Below are 17,952 nucleotides of genomic sequence, written 5' to 3' on the forward strand. Positions count from 1 at the left end.
TGTATGTGTGCGCACGCGCGTGTTTGAGTGTGTGTATAATATTACGATATTTCATATCCGTTATAAGATCGTTCGATGTGTAATAAATTGAATTCGGTTCGTAATTTGGATGGAACATATCAGTCATCAGTTAAAATGAATTGTTTCAAAACAATAGCAAATGGAACTTTTACAGACATACGATTTAAGAACTCGCAATGACAAAAAGAAACAATCCTTAATATGCATAAGTAGTTCCTATATCAAATAAAATATATCTATTAATACAGTACATTATATGTGTCAATGCGCAACATAATAACGTTAAAACACCAGCTCTCGCCGGATCACCGATATTAAGTAACGATGAGCCTGGTTAGTACCATATATGGTAAATATATAAAATATTTGTACGACTATCCCATATCGCACAGGATCTTAATTTCTATACATCAATGTAGACTAAAGAAACTAAAGCTAAAACTAAACCAATCGACTTAATATTGCAATTTGAGACAAATTTAATAAAATAACTGTGCCCCTGGTGAGGTTTGAACGCAAAATATAAATTTTACCTGAACGAAAGTATTGATAACAATTGCAATACTCTTTACCAATACAACTTTTTTTACAATTCGATCTATTCCAAGGTTGGTGTCTGCCTTTGACTTGCGATAAGTACTTTCCTTAAGAGTTGCACTTCTTTGGTTACAAAGCTATTCGACGGAAGTGACGTCAGACAACGTTACGTTTCAAATGACTAACAGACTATAATACAGTTTTTTTTAAGCAACTATATAAATAAAAGTTTTTTGTAAATTTTTATTTGGTTTCCACTATAACTTTTCCTTTAAAATAACAACTTTTATTAGTATGCGGTTAGGCTGAAAACGAATTTCGGAATTATAAAACAAATATCAAGAAAAAATATCAGGAAAAATCGGAAAAAAGAATAACTCTTTCGTGTTCAATCAGATGTGCTTTAATACATATATGCATGTGCGTGCATAACATTTTGAAGCCTACTAACACTATCATCGCGGGAAGTTACAATTCCTAGTGGTCGAGATACAGACCCAGCTAAATAGTCCATTTGATTCTATTTGCTAACACATTAGTTTCCACAGACCCTGTACTAATCTTGACATCTTGGGCTATTTGGCGAATAAGAATGCGCCGATCTTCCAAAATGCCAGCCTCAACTTGACGGAGAGATGCCTCATCAATGGCAGAAGGGGGACGACCAGGTCTGGAAGCTGTTTCCACAGACTTCCGGCCATCTTTGAATTCACGATGCCAGCATTTTAACAGGTCATATGATGGGGCATTATCACCATAAGTTTCTTTCATATTATCAAAAGTCTCCTGTGGTGTGCGTCCTTTCAAATAAAAAACCGGATCACTGCTCGACATTCAACAGGCTCCTTCACACCTGACTCAAATCAAACACCTGTAAAACAGAAACCACACTTCGTTAAGAGCTGTAATTTGCCACATAATCCGTAGAGATATAAATCATTGCACATGCAAAATTTCAGTTGGATCAGACAACTCGAAGTTGGTCAGGGGCATTACTTATTGCACGCCCCTCGTATATATATATCATGTATGTATATATATATCATGTGTATATATTTATATATATCATATATATACATATTATGTATATATATATATATATATTTCATATATATATATATGTGCATGTATATATATGTATATATACATATCATGTATATCTAGGCAGCATTTTCCATTTAAATAAACATTGTTAAAGACAACAGAGAGACTTCGTTTCATTATATCTTCTTTTTTTTTCAATTTTTCTGATGATGTTTTTTTTGTGTGTGTGTAAATCAAATGTAAATGTTCAATCGTTAAGCATCTTGATTTGGTTGCTTTTTGTCTTTCATCAAGACATCGTCAGAAATGTGTAAGATTTGGTTGTTCTGACAGGGCAAATTTTATTAGCAATAGTAGTCGGAAAACGCTTAGTGTCTAATTTAGACGTAGGAGAAGTTTCAGTGAGGGGGTCGGGGTTACGATAGACATTCTAACATGTTTTGGTTTGGTTCATAAGTAACCCTATTTAGGACAGGATTCTGATTTCTTAACCTTCCAAAATGTTTAATCTTTTAACCTTGGTTTCATAGAATATTATTTGTTGTTGACTACAATTGCTCTAACTTCGGAGAGGAGCGGTTATGTTGTTTCCTTAATTTGAAATGTTGTAATATAGCATTAGATTCCACATTATGCATGGTAAGGCAACGGGATAACGTGGTCGTTGTGAAATCGACGTAACCAACGTAACTATTGTTTTTTTTTGTTGTTTTTTTTTTTTTTTTGGTTATCCTAGGAGTTACACACTCTCAGTCGGCATTTGACCCCTAGATGGCGTAGGTTCTCCCTAGTTACACACACACACACACATATATATATATATATATATATATATGTATATATGGGAAGGATATTTATGTATGTATTACAGAATATCAGACTATATATATATATATATATATATATATATATATATATATATATATATATATATATATATATATATTAATTTATATTTGAGTAGAGGAACAGCGCCACTGTCAAAGGAAAAATAAGGCGTCTCTTTAATTCCGCAAGTCTGTGATTGAGAACCTACTAAATCCCCGATCAGGGTAACGTGAAGTCATAGAAAGAAGATTAGTGATTTATTTTCTTACATGGTGGTCACCACTTATCAAAGCCCGGAAGCCACGTGGGGATAAGGGATATCGCATGCAATGGGATAGTATCGTAGTAATCGTTAGTAATGGAGATTTAATAAAGTGTCTTACTTAAGGGGGCGGTTCATCAGGAATTTGTTTGTGTTATACTTGAAGACATTCAAGTTGTAGTCAGGTGGGAAACAGGCAAACGGAACAGAGTTCCACATGTGTTCACTTCTAAGAAAGAAGCTTTGTTCGTGGAATTGACGTTTTGATTTAAGCACTGATAAAGAGTGGGGAAAACTATTGACATTGGTTTCAGCTAGACGGGTGTTTTTCGTGGAAGATTGGCTAGGGGGCACCATAGATTGGAGCTCAGACGAGCACTTACCATGGAAATAACGATAAAACAAAGAAAGGCTGGCAACGTCTCTTCTGTGGGAGAGAGGTTGCAGGGAAGAGAAAAAGGGCATCCCTCACTAAGCCACAAAGTCTATTTTGTACTCTGTCAAGGCAGGATAGGCTGTTTCTAGCAGCTCCTGCACAGATGTGGCAGCGGTACTCCATCCTTGGACGATGTAATACTGAAGCAATAAGAAATAATTCTATTTGTCGCTTCGTATTTCGTTGTGCTGAGCCGAAGATACCTCTAAGTACAATAGTCAGAAAGAAACTGCAACCTACTCTCCATACAACTGCAAAGAAAGCTATGGCAATACATCACATTCTGTTGCCTTGAAACAACGTCATCATGGTTCTGAATCAGACGTCGCTCGGTAGGGATTACCCTTATAGACAGGTGCTACCTGATTGTTATCAAACTACTCTACGACAGCGAGATGCATCATAAACAAATTATGAGCAACAATGAATTCATGAATGCCTCAAGGGAGAGAGATGGATAGACAGCTAAAGCCGTCAATGCCTGTACTAGGCATAACACCAATTAGTGATTATATAAAACGCCAACAATTCTATTAATAACATTTTTCTACTGCACAAGTATACATTTTGTTGTTGTTGTTGTTGTTGTTTTGATTTTTTCTAAAAATCATTATTGTTCAAAAATTAAAAAAAAATCAATGTATGTTCCACATGTAACATAAATATTTTCGATATTCTTCGAATCATCTGCCGGTCACAGAAAAATGAAAACAGCTGCTGAAAAAAAAAACAAATTTGAAAAGGCAGCTCAGAATATACACAAGAAAGTTGTTAAAAGCAAATAGAAAGTTCCCGCACATTTCCAAGAAAAAAAATGTTAATAATTTATATTCTGGGACGTCCTTTATATTATACGGGCTATTATTGTAGTGCTAATTTTTTTTTTTGGGGGGGGGTTGTTTTAATCAGTAAATTCTTGTAAGCTAGCTGTCACCATTTCCCATTATTTTTCCGATAAAAATTAGCACAGTAAAATTTCATGCATTGCATAATATATGTTCATGATGTTGCGTCTTACTAATTTAACTTTATTTTTTTTATCTTTTCAGGTCCTTGAGGGAGCTCGCCGAAATATTATCCATAGAATAAAATGGCAGTATTGTTAAATGGTGTCTCGGCCAGTAGCGCAGCTCGGCTCGCATGCATCGATCAACCAAGCACAAAGGACAAGGTTACCATCGGAAACCGCGAGTAATGTGCACGAGCGACGTCACTTTAGACTGACTGGAACATCGTCATCATCTCTTCTTCTTTTTTCTACTTCTTCTCTCCACTTCCTTTCGCGCGAGTAGGTTTCATCTGAACCATAATAAAAACTCGCGATCATTGAATCAATTTACTTTCGAAACACGCAAACAGAAAGCCCCTTCATCTTTTTTTTTATATAAAGAAAGAAAAGAATTTAAAGTTTCGTTTGCTTTTCTTCATGTTGTAATCAAAATTATACTTGGCCTTAGTGCATTTTTATGTAGTTTTCAACGTTGTCATCGTTGTTGTTCTTACCATCAGTATTCAGAGTTTTATTAGCATCGGTAGTAGAAACACATAAGTCAACACACAAAAAAGATCCACTAATAAGTTGAAAAAAAAACATACATAGAAACCAAAATGGACCGAGTACTGAAAGAAGGAGTACCTTTATTGGTGATGGTCTCAATAACCTTATTGAGCCTCCACAACTTTCGATATGTGCAAGCGCTTCCAAGGACAATACGAGTAGGTAAGTAAACAAATGCATTTCTTTGTTATTATATAGGAGTCAGTACTTTTCAAGACCCGAAGGCCACTCGAGGATAAGGGTTAATGGGTGCAACTTGGTCACTGAGAGAACGGCTTGAAAATTGTTAGTGGTGGCAATTGGTTATAATTTGATTATTAAAGGGGGAAGCTCAACAAATAACGTGTTTACATGTTCTAATTAGCTGGGAAGCAGACAAGCGGAGAAGTGTTCAACATGCCGAAGTTCTAGAGAAAAAATATTTGTTCACGATATCTGTATTTATATTTAGGCACCAACAGAGAATTAAGGAAATCGTTATTAGTTGTTGCTAAACGGGTGATTTTCGTGAAAGATTTGCATTGCGTAGAGAATAAATTAAAGTTGAGACGATCAAGCCGGGATTTGTGTCTAGCATGGCTTGACTAGATGTTATTAGTACTGTTTCAAATGGATAACCGCTTTTTGTATGGAAATCTTTCAGCTAGACCGAAACAGTCAGCTTGCCTCTCGGAGATTGTATGCATGCATAGAATGACACTAACACTATTTGGGTTTAACCGGCTTCCTCCGAAGGGGGAAGTTCCATGGAAGTATGAAATTTACAAGCTGTCCTCAGTCGAATGTATATTCCCGTTAGGAAGATGATGACGTTAAGTATTTGCAATTCTTTCAGGGAGATGTCGACGTCCTTCTATATACAGCCTGGAATTCCCAAATATATCACCCATTTTAGTAATTACCCAGCTCAACGTTGCTTAACTCCGGTGATCTGACGGAAACCGGTGTGTCAGCGTGATTATGCCGTATAATCAGAGATTAGCTTTATTATGAAGGTAATTATTTTTCACAGTGTTTATGTCATGTCACTACAAGAGTAAGCGAAGTAAACTAACCTTATCAAAGGAAAATGAGCTAAGTTAGTTAACTTACCGTTATACTAATGAAATAAATTTGCAGTCGAAATTTTTTAAAAATACTATTTTTTATTCCTTTTTCTTGTTCAAATTTACAAAGAAAATACTCAGTTTATAATTTATTCGTCTCGCTGTTGTAGTTTACCTTTATGATAAAACAAGCTGCATATACAGGATTGTCCACTTAAAAGTAGGCCCGGAAAAATGTAGTAGAGAGGAGGAACATTTATTTATTTTTTCAAGTACCTGTAGTGTTTTAATTACATTTAATGTTATAAAAGATTCTGAAAGTACACTCTGTTGACATCTATGGATTTATTGGCACATTTAACGACGTTTGCCGATACTGACTGGAGATCTTCCATGCTGATTCTCCTGATAGCGTTGCTAATGTTATACTTTAGTTAGTCTAGATTGTGAGAATTATTTTCATAAACTTTTTGTTTTAAAGTCCCCCGAAGATAAAAATTACATGATCATAAGTCTAAGAAACGCGGTGGGCATAACCCTTTGCTTACTGTTATTTCTTCTGTAAAAATTTTATGACTTCGTGTCAGTGATCTGTGAGACGTGACGCATGTAGCGCCAGAATTGCATTTTGATTTGTGGTGCAAGTTGGTCACTAAGAGAAAGATAGGAAAGAGATCGGGCTACTTTTTAGTGAGCCGCTTAATCTGAAAAAAATATTGATTATAGAAAGATTAGAGAGATCGGTATACTTTTACGTGGGGCTCACTGAATATTCATTGTTTTCCAAAATGCAGTAATTTTTTTTTTTAATTATATTACTTAATTTTAAATGAGTTATCAGTCGAAGGGATTTTTATATTCAAGTGATTATTTAAATATGCTCCAAATTCACATTCTTCTCCAACATATTAAAAAAAACATTTTAATATGTTAAAACTAATAGCGAATATTACGTTACAATAATAATAAACGTGAATTACTAATCAGAAAGAACCGTAGATTTTTAGCAAAAGCATCCTGCAAGTCTTGCTTTAAAAAATCAAAATGTTACATTATATGTTAGATACTGCCTTCAAATGGAGAACATTTTAAAATGCAGTTTGATGTATATACGTATCTATACGTTTATAAATTTATGTTATGTGTGTGTGTTGATATACATGTTTAAAACACATTTTATTTTTAAAAAAAGAAATTACAACTTTGTAATATGAATCGTGGAATTGCATTCAGCTGCAAAAAATCTAGCTATTTTGCATATCCTTTTAAACGTTTTTTTTTCTTTTAATTAATTCTCTATTATTTTCCCCCGTTTTCTTATGGGATGTTCATCATAGTTAACTATTACTTGCAATTATAGTCATACAGATATTCTACATAATTTATACTTGCATAATATTCGCGTAAAATGTTTATAGTAAACAGTGACATCATTTATATATATATATGTATATATATATATATATATATATATATTTGTGTATGTGTATATATATTTATTTTTAAACTTTTGCCAACCAAACTCCTTTGTCAGTTTTAGTCTACAGACATTAAACTTAATATATCTAGGGTATTCGAACCCATGAAAAACGTTATATTTGGTTTTAGTTGGGAAAAATCGCTGAAAAATATAGAAATTAAATAAACTGGAATTTGCCAAGTGAGGACGAGCGACGGTATTACGCGTACGCATGCGTAACGCAATAGCAATTGCGTCATATTTTATTTTTTAATCTTACAGCAAACGTCTTCATAGCTTCATTAATGTCAAAAGAAAAGTAAATCGTAAGTTCAACGTTTGTTGTTCGTGTCCCGATGGTGGTGCACGTGTAATTTATTTTTATTTAAGTACTTTCTGTATATTGGATGTAATATAATATAACAATAAATACGACATCTGGATTAATCAAAATATTAAAGTGTATTTTACGACTAGGCAATGCTGGGCGGCTTGCCAGTATAAGTACATGCGTAAGAGAGGTATGGGATCACGCCCTCCTTTAAGCGTTAAGTATATTCAACGTTGATGAAATTAAACCATCTGTATAAAAGGCAGTCACTATCGTCCCTTTTGTGTGCCAAATTTTTACAAGTTATGCAACCAAACTGTAAATACGTGTATCAGCTGAAACGAACTCCAAATTATATGACTAGGCAATAATTCGGATATTCTTAGATTTCAATTAGTAACTATTATATTAGCAGGAAACCGGTGGGAGGGGCAATAGTAAGGGAAAGAATATGATGTTATGAGCATCGTGTAAAAAATGTTCTTTAGCCAATCCCGAGCAACATTGGGTCTTCCTTCTAATAAGATGTAATGATTAGGGCTATGACAACAGCACATTGTGTTCATCTTCTTTGAATCTCGAATATATATCTGACACAGGCACAATAAATCAACCGAGGATCACATCACGTTGTATAAAAACATATATCAACGCATATACACGTGAGAATCAAAACAAGGATAAGAATATGCTGTTGGCATAGTCCTAATAATTATCACTCTTCGAAATATTCGCGTTATGCACACGTCGTATATGTTCTTCCCAGACGCAAATTAAATTGTATTTTTTTACAAGGTGATCACCACTTATCAAGGCCCGGAAGCCACTCAGGGATAAGGGTCATTGCATGTACAGTACGTTAGTGTGAAGATGTAATAAACTGTCTTCTTAAGGGGGCAGTTCATCATGAATTTGTTTACGTTGGACTTGAAGAAATCCAGGTTGTAGTCAGCTTGGAAGCAGGCATACGGGACAGAGTTCCACAGGCGTGTACTTCTAAGAAAGAAGCTTTGTTCATGGAATCTACGTTTTGATTTAGGCACTGATAAAGAGTGGGGAAAACTATTAACAGTTGTTTCAGCTAGACGGGAGTTTTTCGTAAAAGATTGGCGAGGGGGCCAGAGATTGGAGCTCGAACGAGCACCTTTCATGGAAATAAGGATAAAACAAAGATAGGCTCGCAATCTCTCTTCTGTGGGAGAGAGGTTGCAGGGAAGAGAAAAGGGCATCCCCCACTAAGCCACGAAGTCTATTTTGTACTCTCTCAAGGCAGGATAGGCTGTTTTTAGCAGCTCCTGTCCAGATATGGCAGCAGTATTCCATCCTTGGACGTACTTGGCTTTTATATAGATGGAGAAATGCATCAGGAGTGAGATATCTTCTGGAGCGGTAGAAGGATCCCACCATCTTTCCAGCGACCTTGGCAACAGACTTGATGTACGTGTCCCATTTCAAATCAAGAGTAAAGGTCAAACCCAGAAGCTCGTCAAAACATGGGGCTTCTCCTAGACGACAGCCATCCATTTTAATTGATTGCAGATGGGTATCAGAGCGTTGATGATGTAAAGATAAGAGTTTGGTTTTGGATGCATTAAAGGTAACCAGCCACGACTTCCCCCACTGAACCACGCGCTCGAGATCAGAGGAGAGAGAATCAGAGAGAACGTTGTCATTTACAGCCTTTGGTGTGTTGCCGTAGATAGTCGTGTCATCAGCAAAGTTGTCAACGAATGATTTAAGTATGTGTTTATGGAGATCATTGATGTAGATCAGGAAGAGAGTTGGGCTCAGTATGGACCCCTGAGGGACTCCAGCATTAATACTGCAGGCCTCTGAGTTTTGTCCATCGACCACTACTAGCCACCGCCAAAAATGGTCGAAAAATCAAGTTGTTGTTGTTTCTTAAAACGAAATTACATTTATTAAAATCCATTATTTCTGAGTAACTTTTTTTCCCCAGAAAGATAAAACCCTAAATTTTATCATATAGAAAACAGAATAATGTAAAACTTTTTCTACTATTTTTAATTAGATTTTAAATGTTAAATTTTCCCAAAAAGTTACCAATTGACATTTTTTGTCTTGCACAAAAAACGTACATAAATATTAAAAAAAAGGGTTTTTCAACTAATTAATTTATTTATTTGTTGTCTAACTAAGATTTAGGATGATTTTCTATGAGAATATGCAAACATATTATAATATAAATACCTGGATTTCAAATAATTCCACTTATTCATATAGGCAACCAGTTACTAGATCGACAATGTTTACGTTTGTGTTTAATAAAAAGTAAACTATGGAAGACCAAACAGGACAAAAAAACTTAATTTTCAGTGACGAAAATTTCAATGTATTATTGACGCTGAGGCTGGCCAGTACCAGATGGGTGACCATTTGCATGAGTTTGGTTTTTAATGTGTATGTTAGTGGGGGCTAGGCTCCCCAAAATGGAGGGGGGGCAATTTAAAGCAGAATTAAAAAAAACTATTTCAGCGCGTTTGGTCCACCGTAGTCGAAAGGCAGCAGACGTTTTCAAACGGGATCAAAAAAATGATGCTTTTTTTAACACAAAGGGCACAATATTTATCGAATTTTTTTGTTCGTATCGATTCTTCAAAGCATGCCCTGTTTAATAATGGTCATGCATTATTCGGCTCGCTAAAAAAAAATTGGTGATTTATTTATCAAAGATTTTAAAATGGCTTTTTTCGTATAAATATTAATTTTTTTTTTTTGTTTTGCTTAACTTAAATTAATTATTTTACTTAACATATTCACCGAATTTCACACTTCAAAACTCAAAAGCGGGATAATTAAACACAACCGAAGTTCTGATTTTCAGACGTCAAAATAAGGTATGCAAACAATTTTTTTTTAAATCTATAATTCTGTCCCTTACAACAGCACGATATGTTGTGTTCAGTTTCAGATGATTATTTTAAGCATATTTGTACCCCCTCAAAACAAGGGGGGGGGTTGTAAGCAAATATATATATATATATATATATATATATATATATATATATATATATCGTTTATGAAAAATAACTACACTGTTATAAAGTTCATTCTTCTCTTAATAATCGCTGAAAATTTCGTATTGATTAGATAATTACCTGATGTTTGGTAGATTTTTAAAAAGACGGTCCGTCAAAAAGTACTTACCTGCCCCCCCCTAACCACTACACTTATGAGCCTATCAAAGAGAAAGGATTTAATGATTGAGAAAACATTTTCAGTCATGCCGTAGCTGGAAATCATGTGAAGGTGGCCTTTATGCCATACTTTGTCGAAAGCCTTTGATATGTCAAGAGCAATTGCCCTAGTAAGGAAGCCTTTGTCAAAAGATTCGCTAATCCTATGGGATATAATCGTTACCACATCTGCTGTAGATCTTGCAGAACGGAAACCATACTGCGTGTCACTAAGGAGGTTATTTCTGCTGCGGTGGTTGACTATTTCTCTATTTAATATGGATTCTAGCAACTTACTCATGACACACAGGAGACTTATTGCTTTTTTAACACTATAATTGGGATGCCGTCAGGGCCAGTTGCTTTACTGGAATCAAGGTTCTTGATTATATTGGCGACCTCATGCACAGATATTTGACCTAGCGTGCTCTCTGTTATATGTGTTTATGTGTGTGTGTTTTTTTTATGTGCACTTGTTCCATCCATTCATTTGAATATCCTTCCGTGGGTGTTATTTATTTACTGATTATTTTATATACCTATTTAAAGTTATCTTAAAGTTTCGTCACTCGACATTTAGAAAGGGTTTACTCTGACAATTATTTATTTTATTTTATTTTCTCGAATTGTATTCTTTTACTGCGCTATCTGATCGCTGCAACATTCTATCTCTGTTCATGTTTTACAAGTATTTTAATAAAATTTGCTCCTATATACTAATTGCACGTGTATCCCCCTTGACGTGCATACTCCTAATCAAACTCTCTATAGCGGTTGGCGTTTGCTGATAGGACTGAAAATATTAGACTTGAGATTTTTGGAGGATTCGTTTTTGAATATGGTCGACCACTTTTCTTACCTTGTCATCTCGTAGACTATTTTCTAATTAATATTGATATTAATATTAATATTGATATTAATATTGATATTAATATTGATATTAATATTAATATTGATATTAATATTGATATTAATAGATATTAATATTGATACTAATATTGATATTAATATTGATATTAATATTAATATTGATATTAGTATTGATATTAATATTAATATTAATATCACTATTAATATCAATATTAATATCAATATTAATATCAATATTAATATTAATATTGATATCAATATTGATATCAATATTAATATCAATATTAATATCAATATTAATATAAATATTAATATTAATATTGATATTAATATTAATATTGATATTTATATTGATATCAATATTAATATCAATATTAATATTAATATTGATATTAATATTAATATTGATATTTATATTTCGTTTCTGCTCGCATAGTTTCCTTTGTGTAGATTTTTTTTATGGACAACAATTTCGTTTATTTAAATTTGATATCTGTAAACTATTTGATTACGTGAATTTTTATCACGTACTGAATACTCCTACTTTTGTGATATATTCTTATGCATAACAAATCATGGTGACAGATATTAATGAGATGAATAGATAGGATGTTCTCTGATCAAGAATAGGCCGCAATGTTTACAAACGATGAATAAAATGAACGGAATTTGATAATTTATAAAAAAAAATTCAGGAAAAATATTTGTAGAACTGAAATTTTAAGAAGGCAATGTTTTAAACAGCTGAGAAACAGTCTTGTTCTTTGTTTTAACAGACAGGACGTTATTGGCAATTAAAATCTCTTTCTTAAAAATTTGCCTGACACTCGACCCATGTTGAACGAAAAGAAATTTAGTTTTAATGGTTAGGGAGAAACAGATCTTTGCAGACATCTCAGCGGAGAGTGAGTTCTAAAATATTCTGTGAATTTTGTGTTCAGTAAAAATTTTCAACGTAATCACATACTGTACTTTGGGGTAATTTCGATAACTAAAAAAAAATGTTCTTTATATGTGTGGTTGCCAAATGAGTACTTTTAGCTACTTGGCTCTATTACCACGGACCTGGCGCAATTACCCCAAAGTACGGTAATCCACATAAATGTTTTTAGGACACATGCCGTTGTGAATAAGTGACACATCCATGTAATAACCAAGCCTAAAAATGTGCTTAACCATAGTCGAGAGCGACACAACGGCTCCGTTTTAATTTGCTACTACAATAAATCGTAAGGATATGTGTCACTTCTTCCACTAGATTTCTCTACATTGATTACTTTATATTGTGTTCAACAATATTCATTTACGTAGTTTTTTTTATTACTCAACCAAGGACTATACATTGTTTTCTTGATAAATTTGCGGACATTCTTACCGTTTTTTTTTACATAGTAGTCACCACTTATCAAGGCCTAGACGCCACTCGGGGATAAGGGTTATTGCGTGTACAGTAGTCAATGGGATAATATCGTAGTAATCGTTATTAATGGAGATTTGATAGAGTGTCTTACTTAAGGGAGCGGTTTATCAGGAATTTGTTTATGTTTTATCTTGAGGACATATGAATACATACATTTTTCTCCTGAAGAGTTAAGGGCGAAATTAAATAAATAATTGGCATAATAATTACATGAATGATTTTTTCCCTACGAACCATCTTTATTTTGAGGTTTGCTATTTTATAGTTATACTAGAAGGCTGTCCGACGTATCCCCGTTTTAAAATACGCATTAATATTGTTTTCATGGTATTCACTACTTATCAAGTCACGGAAGCCGCTCGGGGATAATGGTTATTGCCATTATTGTATAGAAATAAATCGGATAATATCGCGTTAATCGTTAGTACTGGAAATTTGTCTTAAGGGGGCGATTCATCAGGAATTTGTTTATGTTTGGACTTGAAGACATCCAAGTTGTAGTCAGGTGGGAAACAGGCAAACGGAACAGAGTTCCACAAGCGTGGACTTCTAAAAAATACGCTTTGTTCATGGAATCTACGTTTTGATTTAGGCACAGATAAAGAGTGAGGAAAATTATTGGCAGTGGTTTCATCTGTTATACTGAGTAAACTGATTTAACTGTTTTGGGTTTTTTTTGTGGGGGGGCTATTTTATTTACTTATCAATCGATATGATTGTTTTATTTTTCTTTTAAACTTTTCAATTTAAGAACTCTACTGTCTTTCGTTATTTAGTGTTTGTTTAATTTCACTGGTTTAGATGTCATTTTATACTCATAGCAATGTTAGTTTGGACACTAACAGAACTTACGTTTCTGGGGATGTATATTCCTATCTTAAGTACAGACATTATCTATTCTTTGATGTGCGCATTACTCCATATTCTATGAATAAACGTGTTTGTCAGTGCGATTTTATGACAGAAACTTCGCATGTATTTACATTACGTTATTAATATGATCACGGACAAAATAGATGGATAAAATCGACGATAAATAACACTGTATTACACACCAAAAGGTACAGAATATCTGGTGACTTTTCATATGCACAATGGCATGGTAAATCTATTTCTGGTCTACTTTTTTTCGAGTTGGATACAGTTTTTACGGAATTTTTACTTCCAAGAATTTTGCGGGGAATCTTAGTGTATAAGTTATGAGCAATGCAAGAAAGAGATTTCACTAGAATATTTCAGTGATACATAAAGGTTTAAAAGAAAACGGAGTTCTGACATGTTAGCAGGCTATAGCTGTAATAAAAAATTAGAATGTAACCCAATACTTGAAGGTTAAGAGAATAAATATTGTTTAAACTGACAATCCTGTGTTTTTCATTCATAACCAATAATAATAAAGCATAGTTCATAATACATGAAAACGCTGCCTTATGCGGAGAAATAAAGGCCGGATTTAGAATAAGGATATTTTCTTACACCGAAACAGATCGTATGTACCTTTTTACCTGAAATATGTTGCACAGTTTTATCCGCCGTTAAGAAAAATGGATACAGGAAATGGCTCTAGAAATAAAGCCAATGAATTAGAAATGAATTGCAAGTTGCAAAACTTCGCAGTGTAGAACATAAACGCAAATAGAAACTGCGTATTAATGTGGGAGTAATTTATCTCGACAAAAAGTCATCAATAATGACCGCGAAGAAAGTTCAGCTGGCAAAAGTGCTTTTGCCATCATTCCAAAAATGGCGAACGTGCTATTAACCTAATTGTACTTTGCAGCCTAGACTTCGTTTTAAAGAACACCTAAAGCTTTTAAGCTGTTTAGTCTGTCTGGCTGCAAGATTAAAGTAGGAAATAAAACTCGAACTTTTCGTTTTCTCCGCAAAATATTAACTTAATCACAGGTTTTAGAAACAAAATAGTTCAATAAATATACTTATAATACGACAAAAAGCTAATACGTTTTGTAACTTAAATTAATCCGAAGATTTAATTTATAAAAACACTTATATATCTGTTTTAATTAGCTTTAGCGGGTTCAATTTGTCTCTACCAGAGTTCGATTTACTTTGAAGACCGTGACAGTAATTACTACGTTTTTATGTCAGTTTATAAAAAAAAACTTTCCATATTAAACATATCAAACATATCCAAGTAGTTAGATTGTACATATTCCATTATTCAATTATTCCATTATTCTATTATTCCATTATTCAATTATTCCATTATTCTATTATTCCATTATTCAATTATTCCATTATTCTATTATTCCATTATTCTATTATTCCATTATTCTATTATTCCATTATTCAATTATTCCATTATTCTATTATTCCATTATTCTATTATTCCATTATTCAATTATTCCATTATTCTATTATTCCATTATTCTATTATTCCATTATTCTATTATTCCATTATTCAATTATTCCATTATTCTATTATTCCATTATTCTATTATTCCATTATTCAATTATTCCATTATTCTATTATTCATTATTCTATTATTCCATTATTCAATTATTCCATTATTCTATTATTCCATTATTCTATTATTCCATTGTTCAATTATTCCATTATTCTATTATTCCATTATTCTATTATTCCATTATTCTATTATTCCATTATTCTATTATTCCATTATTCAATTATTCCATTATTCTATTATTCCATTATTCTATTATTCCATTATTCTATTATTCCATTATTCAATTATTCCATTATTCTATTATTCCATTATTCTATTATGAAAAAATGAAAATTGTGAGCTGTATAGACCAAAGTTTAAATTTATATTCAATATTAAATTACTTAAAGCTAATACATATAAAAAGCAAAGTAAATCGTTCCAAATAATGTCCAACACTATTGATATTTGCCTGTTTATTGATTAATTTCTTATTGGTTTTCGCTTATTTCTGATTTCGGGTTTAGAAACATAATGTAAATCATATATTTAGGACGTCCAGTGAAAGATATAATTATTTTCTAAAGATATTGTTTTAAGCGATCGGTATGCGAAATTCGAACATTTAATTATAGAACCTCAGACTGACGATCAGAAGGTTCCGATTTCGGTCACCGCTCATGGTACCGCCTTTAGCTGTTGGGGATTTAGCGTGAGTGAAATATGTTTTCATGTTTAAAAGTAGTTATAATTTTTGACATTTTTTGACATTTTTGACATTATTACATTTCGCATAATTTTGACTTAGGAACTGAACACCCAACACAATAATGTTTGTTAACTTCTTGATAACTATTTAGTGAGACCGTCATAAGGCAGATCTAGTATATCCACTATACTTTGTGGTGAATATCATTCGACAAACAGAAGTGAAAAACCTTGAAAGCGTCAGTGATGATAATAGAAAACGTACACATCAGAGAACGCAGAATCGTAAATGTTTAATTTGGATTTTACACACCAGTAAAACATGTGTTAATTGTTTCTTTATTAAGATACATATACAATAGTTCATATTAATTTTATTAATAATAAAACTACGTGGACCGTTCAGGCGTCTGTGCTTGAAACTTATCTATCTATATATCTATAAATATATATATCTATATATATATATATATATATATATATATATATTTACATATACTTAATCTAATGTAAGAAAAATATATCCTGTAAACAGTTTTGAAATATAACTATATGCATATATATATATATATATATATATATATATTTATGTGTGTGTGTACATGTAATCTTTCTTTCCAAGTATCATGTAATTCAAGGGATTTCAACGGCCATATTTTTCTATTCTCATAATATATGTATGTATATATATATATATACATATATATGCATATATATAGCAATGAAATAAAAAGTGTGTAGTGTTTACCTGATATACGCAATGGTAAACTTCAAACTAATATAAATAACAGTATTTATATATAGATAGTTTAATCTCAACCGAATAAAAAAGCTTAATACGCAATATGCCGCGAAGTTTCAAAGATAGCTATTCTTGTTATTCTTCTCATCAGAGGACAGAAACACACCTCTTACATATATATATATATATATATATATATATATATATTAAATAAATCTCTGATACAAATATATATATATATATATATATATATATGCGTGTGTGTGTGTGTTTGAAGGTACAAAACTTATAAATCCATTTGAGCAATAGCAAGAAACTCTCTAAAACTTTATCGGCTATCAACTCATCAGGACAAAATTCTAGCAATGAAGAAATATTAATGGTAATGTAGGATCTTTTTTTATATATATATTAAAGATACCAAAATGCGAATAAAATTAACAATAGATTTAAAAAAGGAGTATAAGGCTTTTAAATGACATTGTGAGGGAACAGTAAAAAAAAAAAACATGGGAAAAACATGGGAGCTGGCCAAAGTTTCTCCAAAGATATGTAACGTTTTTAATCGATTCCGCCCTATATATATATATATATATATATATATATATATATATATATTATAATATCAATCTGAATGTCTGTGTGTGTGTGGGTGTGTGTGTGTGTCTGTGTGTGTGGGTGTGTGTGTGTGTGTGTGTGTGTCTGGTCACGAATCGGCTCCTATATGGTTGACTATTTAAAAAAAACTGATTACATATAGTGGTAGTAGATGTATAGAGACACAGGAATGGGTATGTTTGATCTGGCAGAACGGTGGTTCATTAAAATTGTGGGGGCTGCGTTCGCGCCTGGTACACAAAGTGTGGAAATAAAAAAATTAAAAATTTAAAAAAAAACCGTTTGCAAATGTTTTTGATATAGATATACATAAGAATACTTAGATAAGAAGGTTTTATCTTAAATAGGGATGGTATATTAAAATTGTGGGGTCTGCGTTCGCGCCTGGCCTCAATAGAATGGAAATAAACACAAACTTTAATAAAGACTGTTCATATCTATCTGCGTAAGTATACTTTGATAATTAT

At 32.6% G+C, this 17,952-nt stretch overlaps 1 protein-coding gene across 2 annotated transcripts in view; it reads left to right on the plus strand.

Annotated features, from left to right (window-relative positions):
- The window catches only part of LOC145249442 (glutamate receptor ionotropic, kainate 2-like), a 1,370,511-nt gene that overhangs the window by 24,470 nt on the left and 1,328,089 nt on the right, over positions 1-17,952 (plus strand). For both annotated transcript variants that reach the window (XM_080110999.1, XM_080111000.1), the window contains exon 2: positions 4,178-4,848. In XM_080110999.1, coding sequence (XP_079967125.1) covers positions 4,737-4,848 — 112 coding nt within the window. In that variant the 5' untranslated portion in view covers positions 4,178-4,736. The remainder of the gene's footprint in view (positions 1-4,177; positions 4,849-17,952) is intronic.

Source organism: Euprymna scolopes, chromosome 28 (assembly GCF_053919585.1).
Source record: "Euprymna scolopes isolate OS-2025 chromosome 28, ASM5391958v1, whole genome shotgun sequence".
NCBI lineage: Eukaryota > Metazoa > Mollusca > Cephalopoda > Sepiida > Sepiolidae > Euprymna > Euprymna scolopes.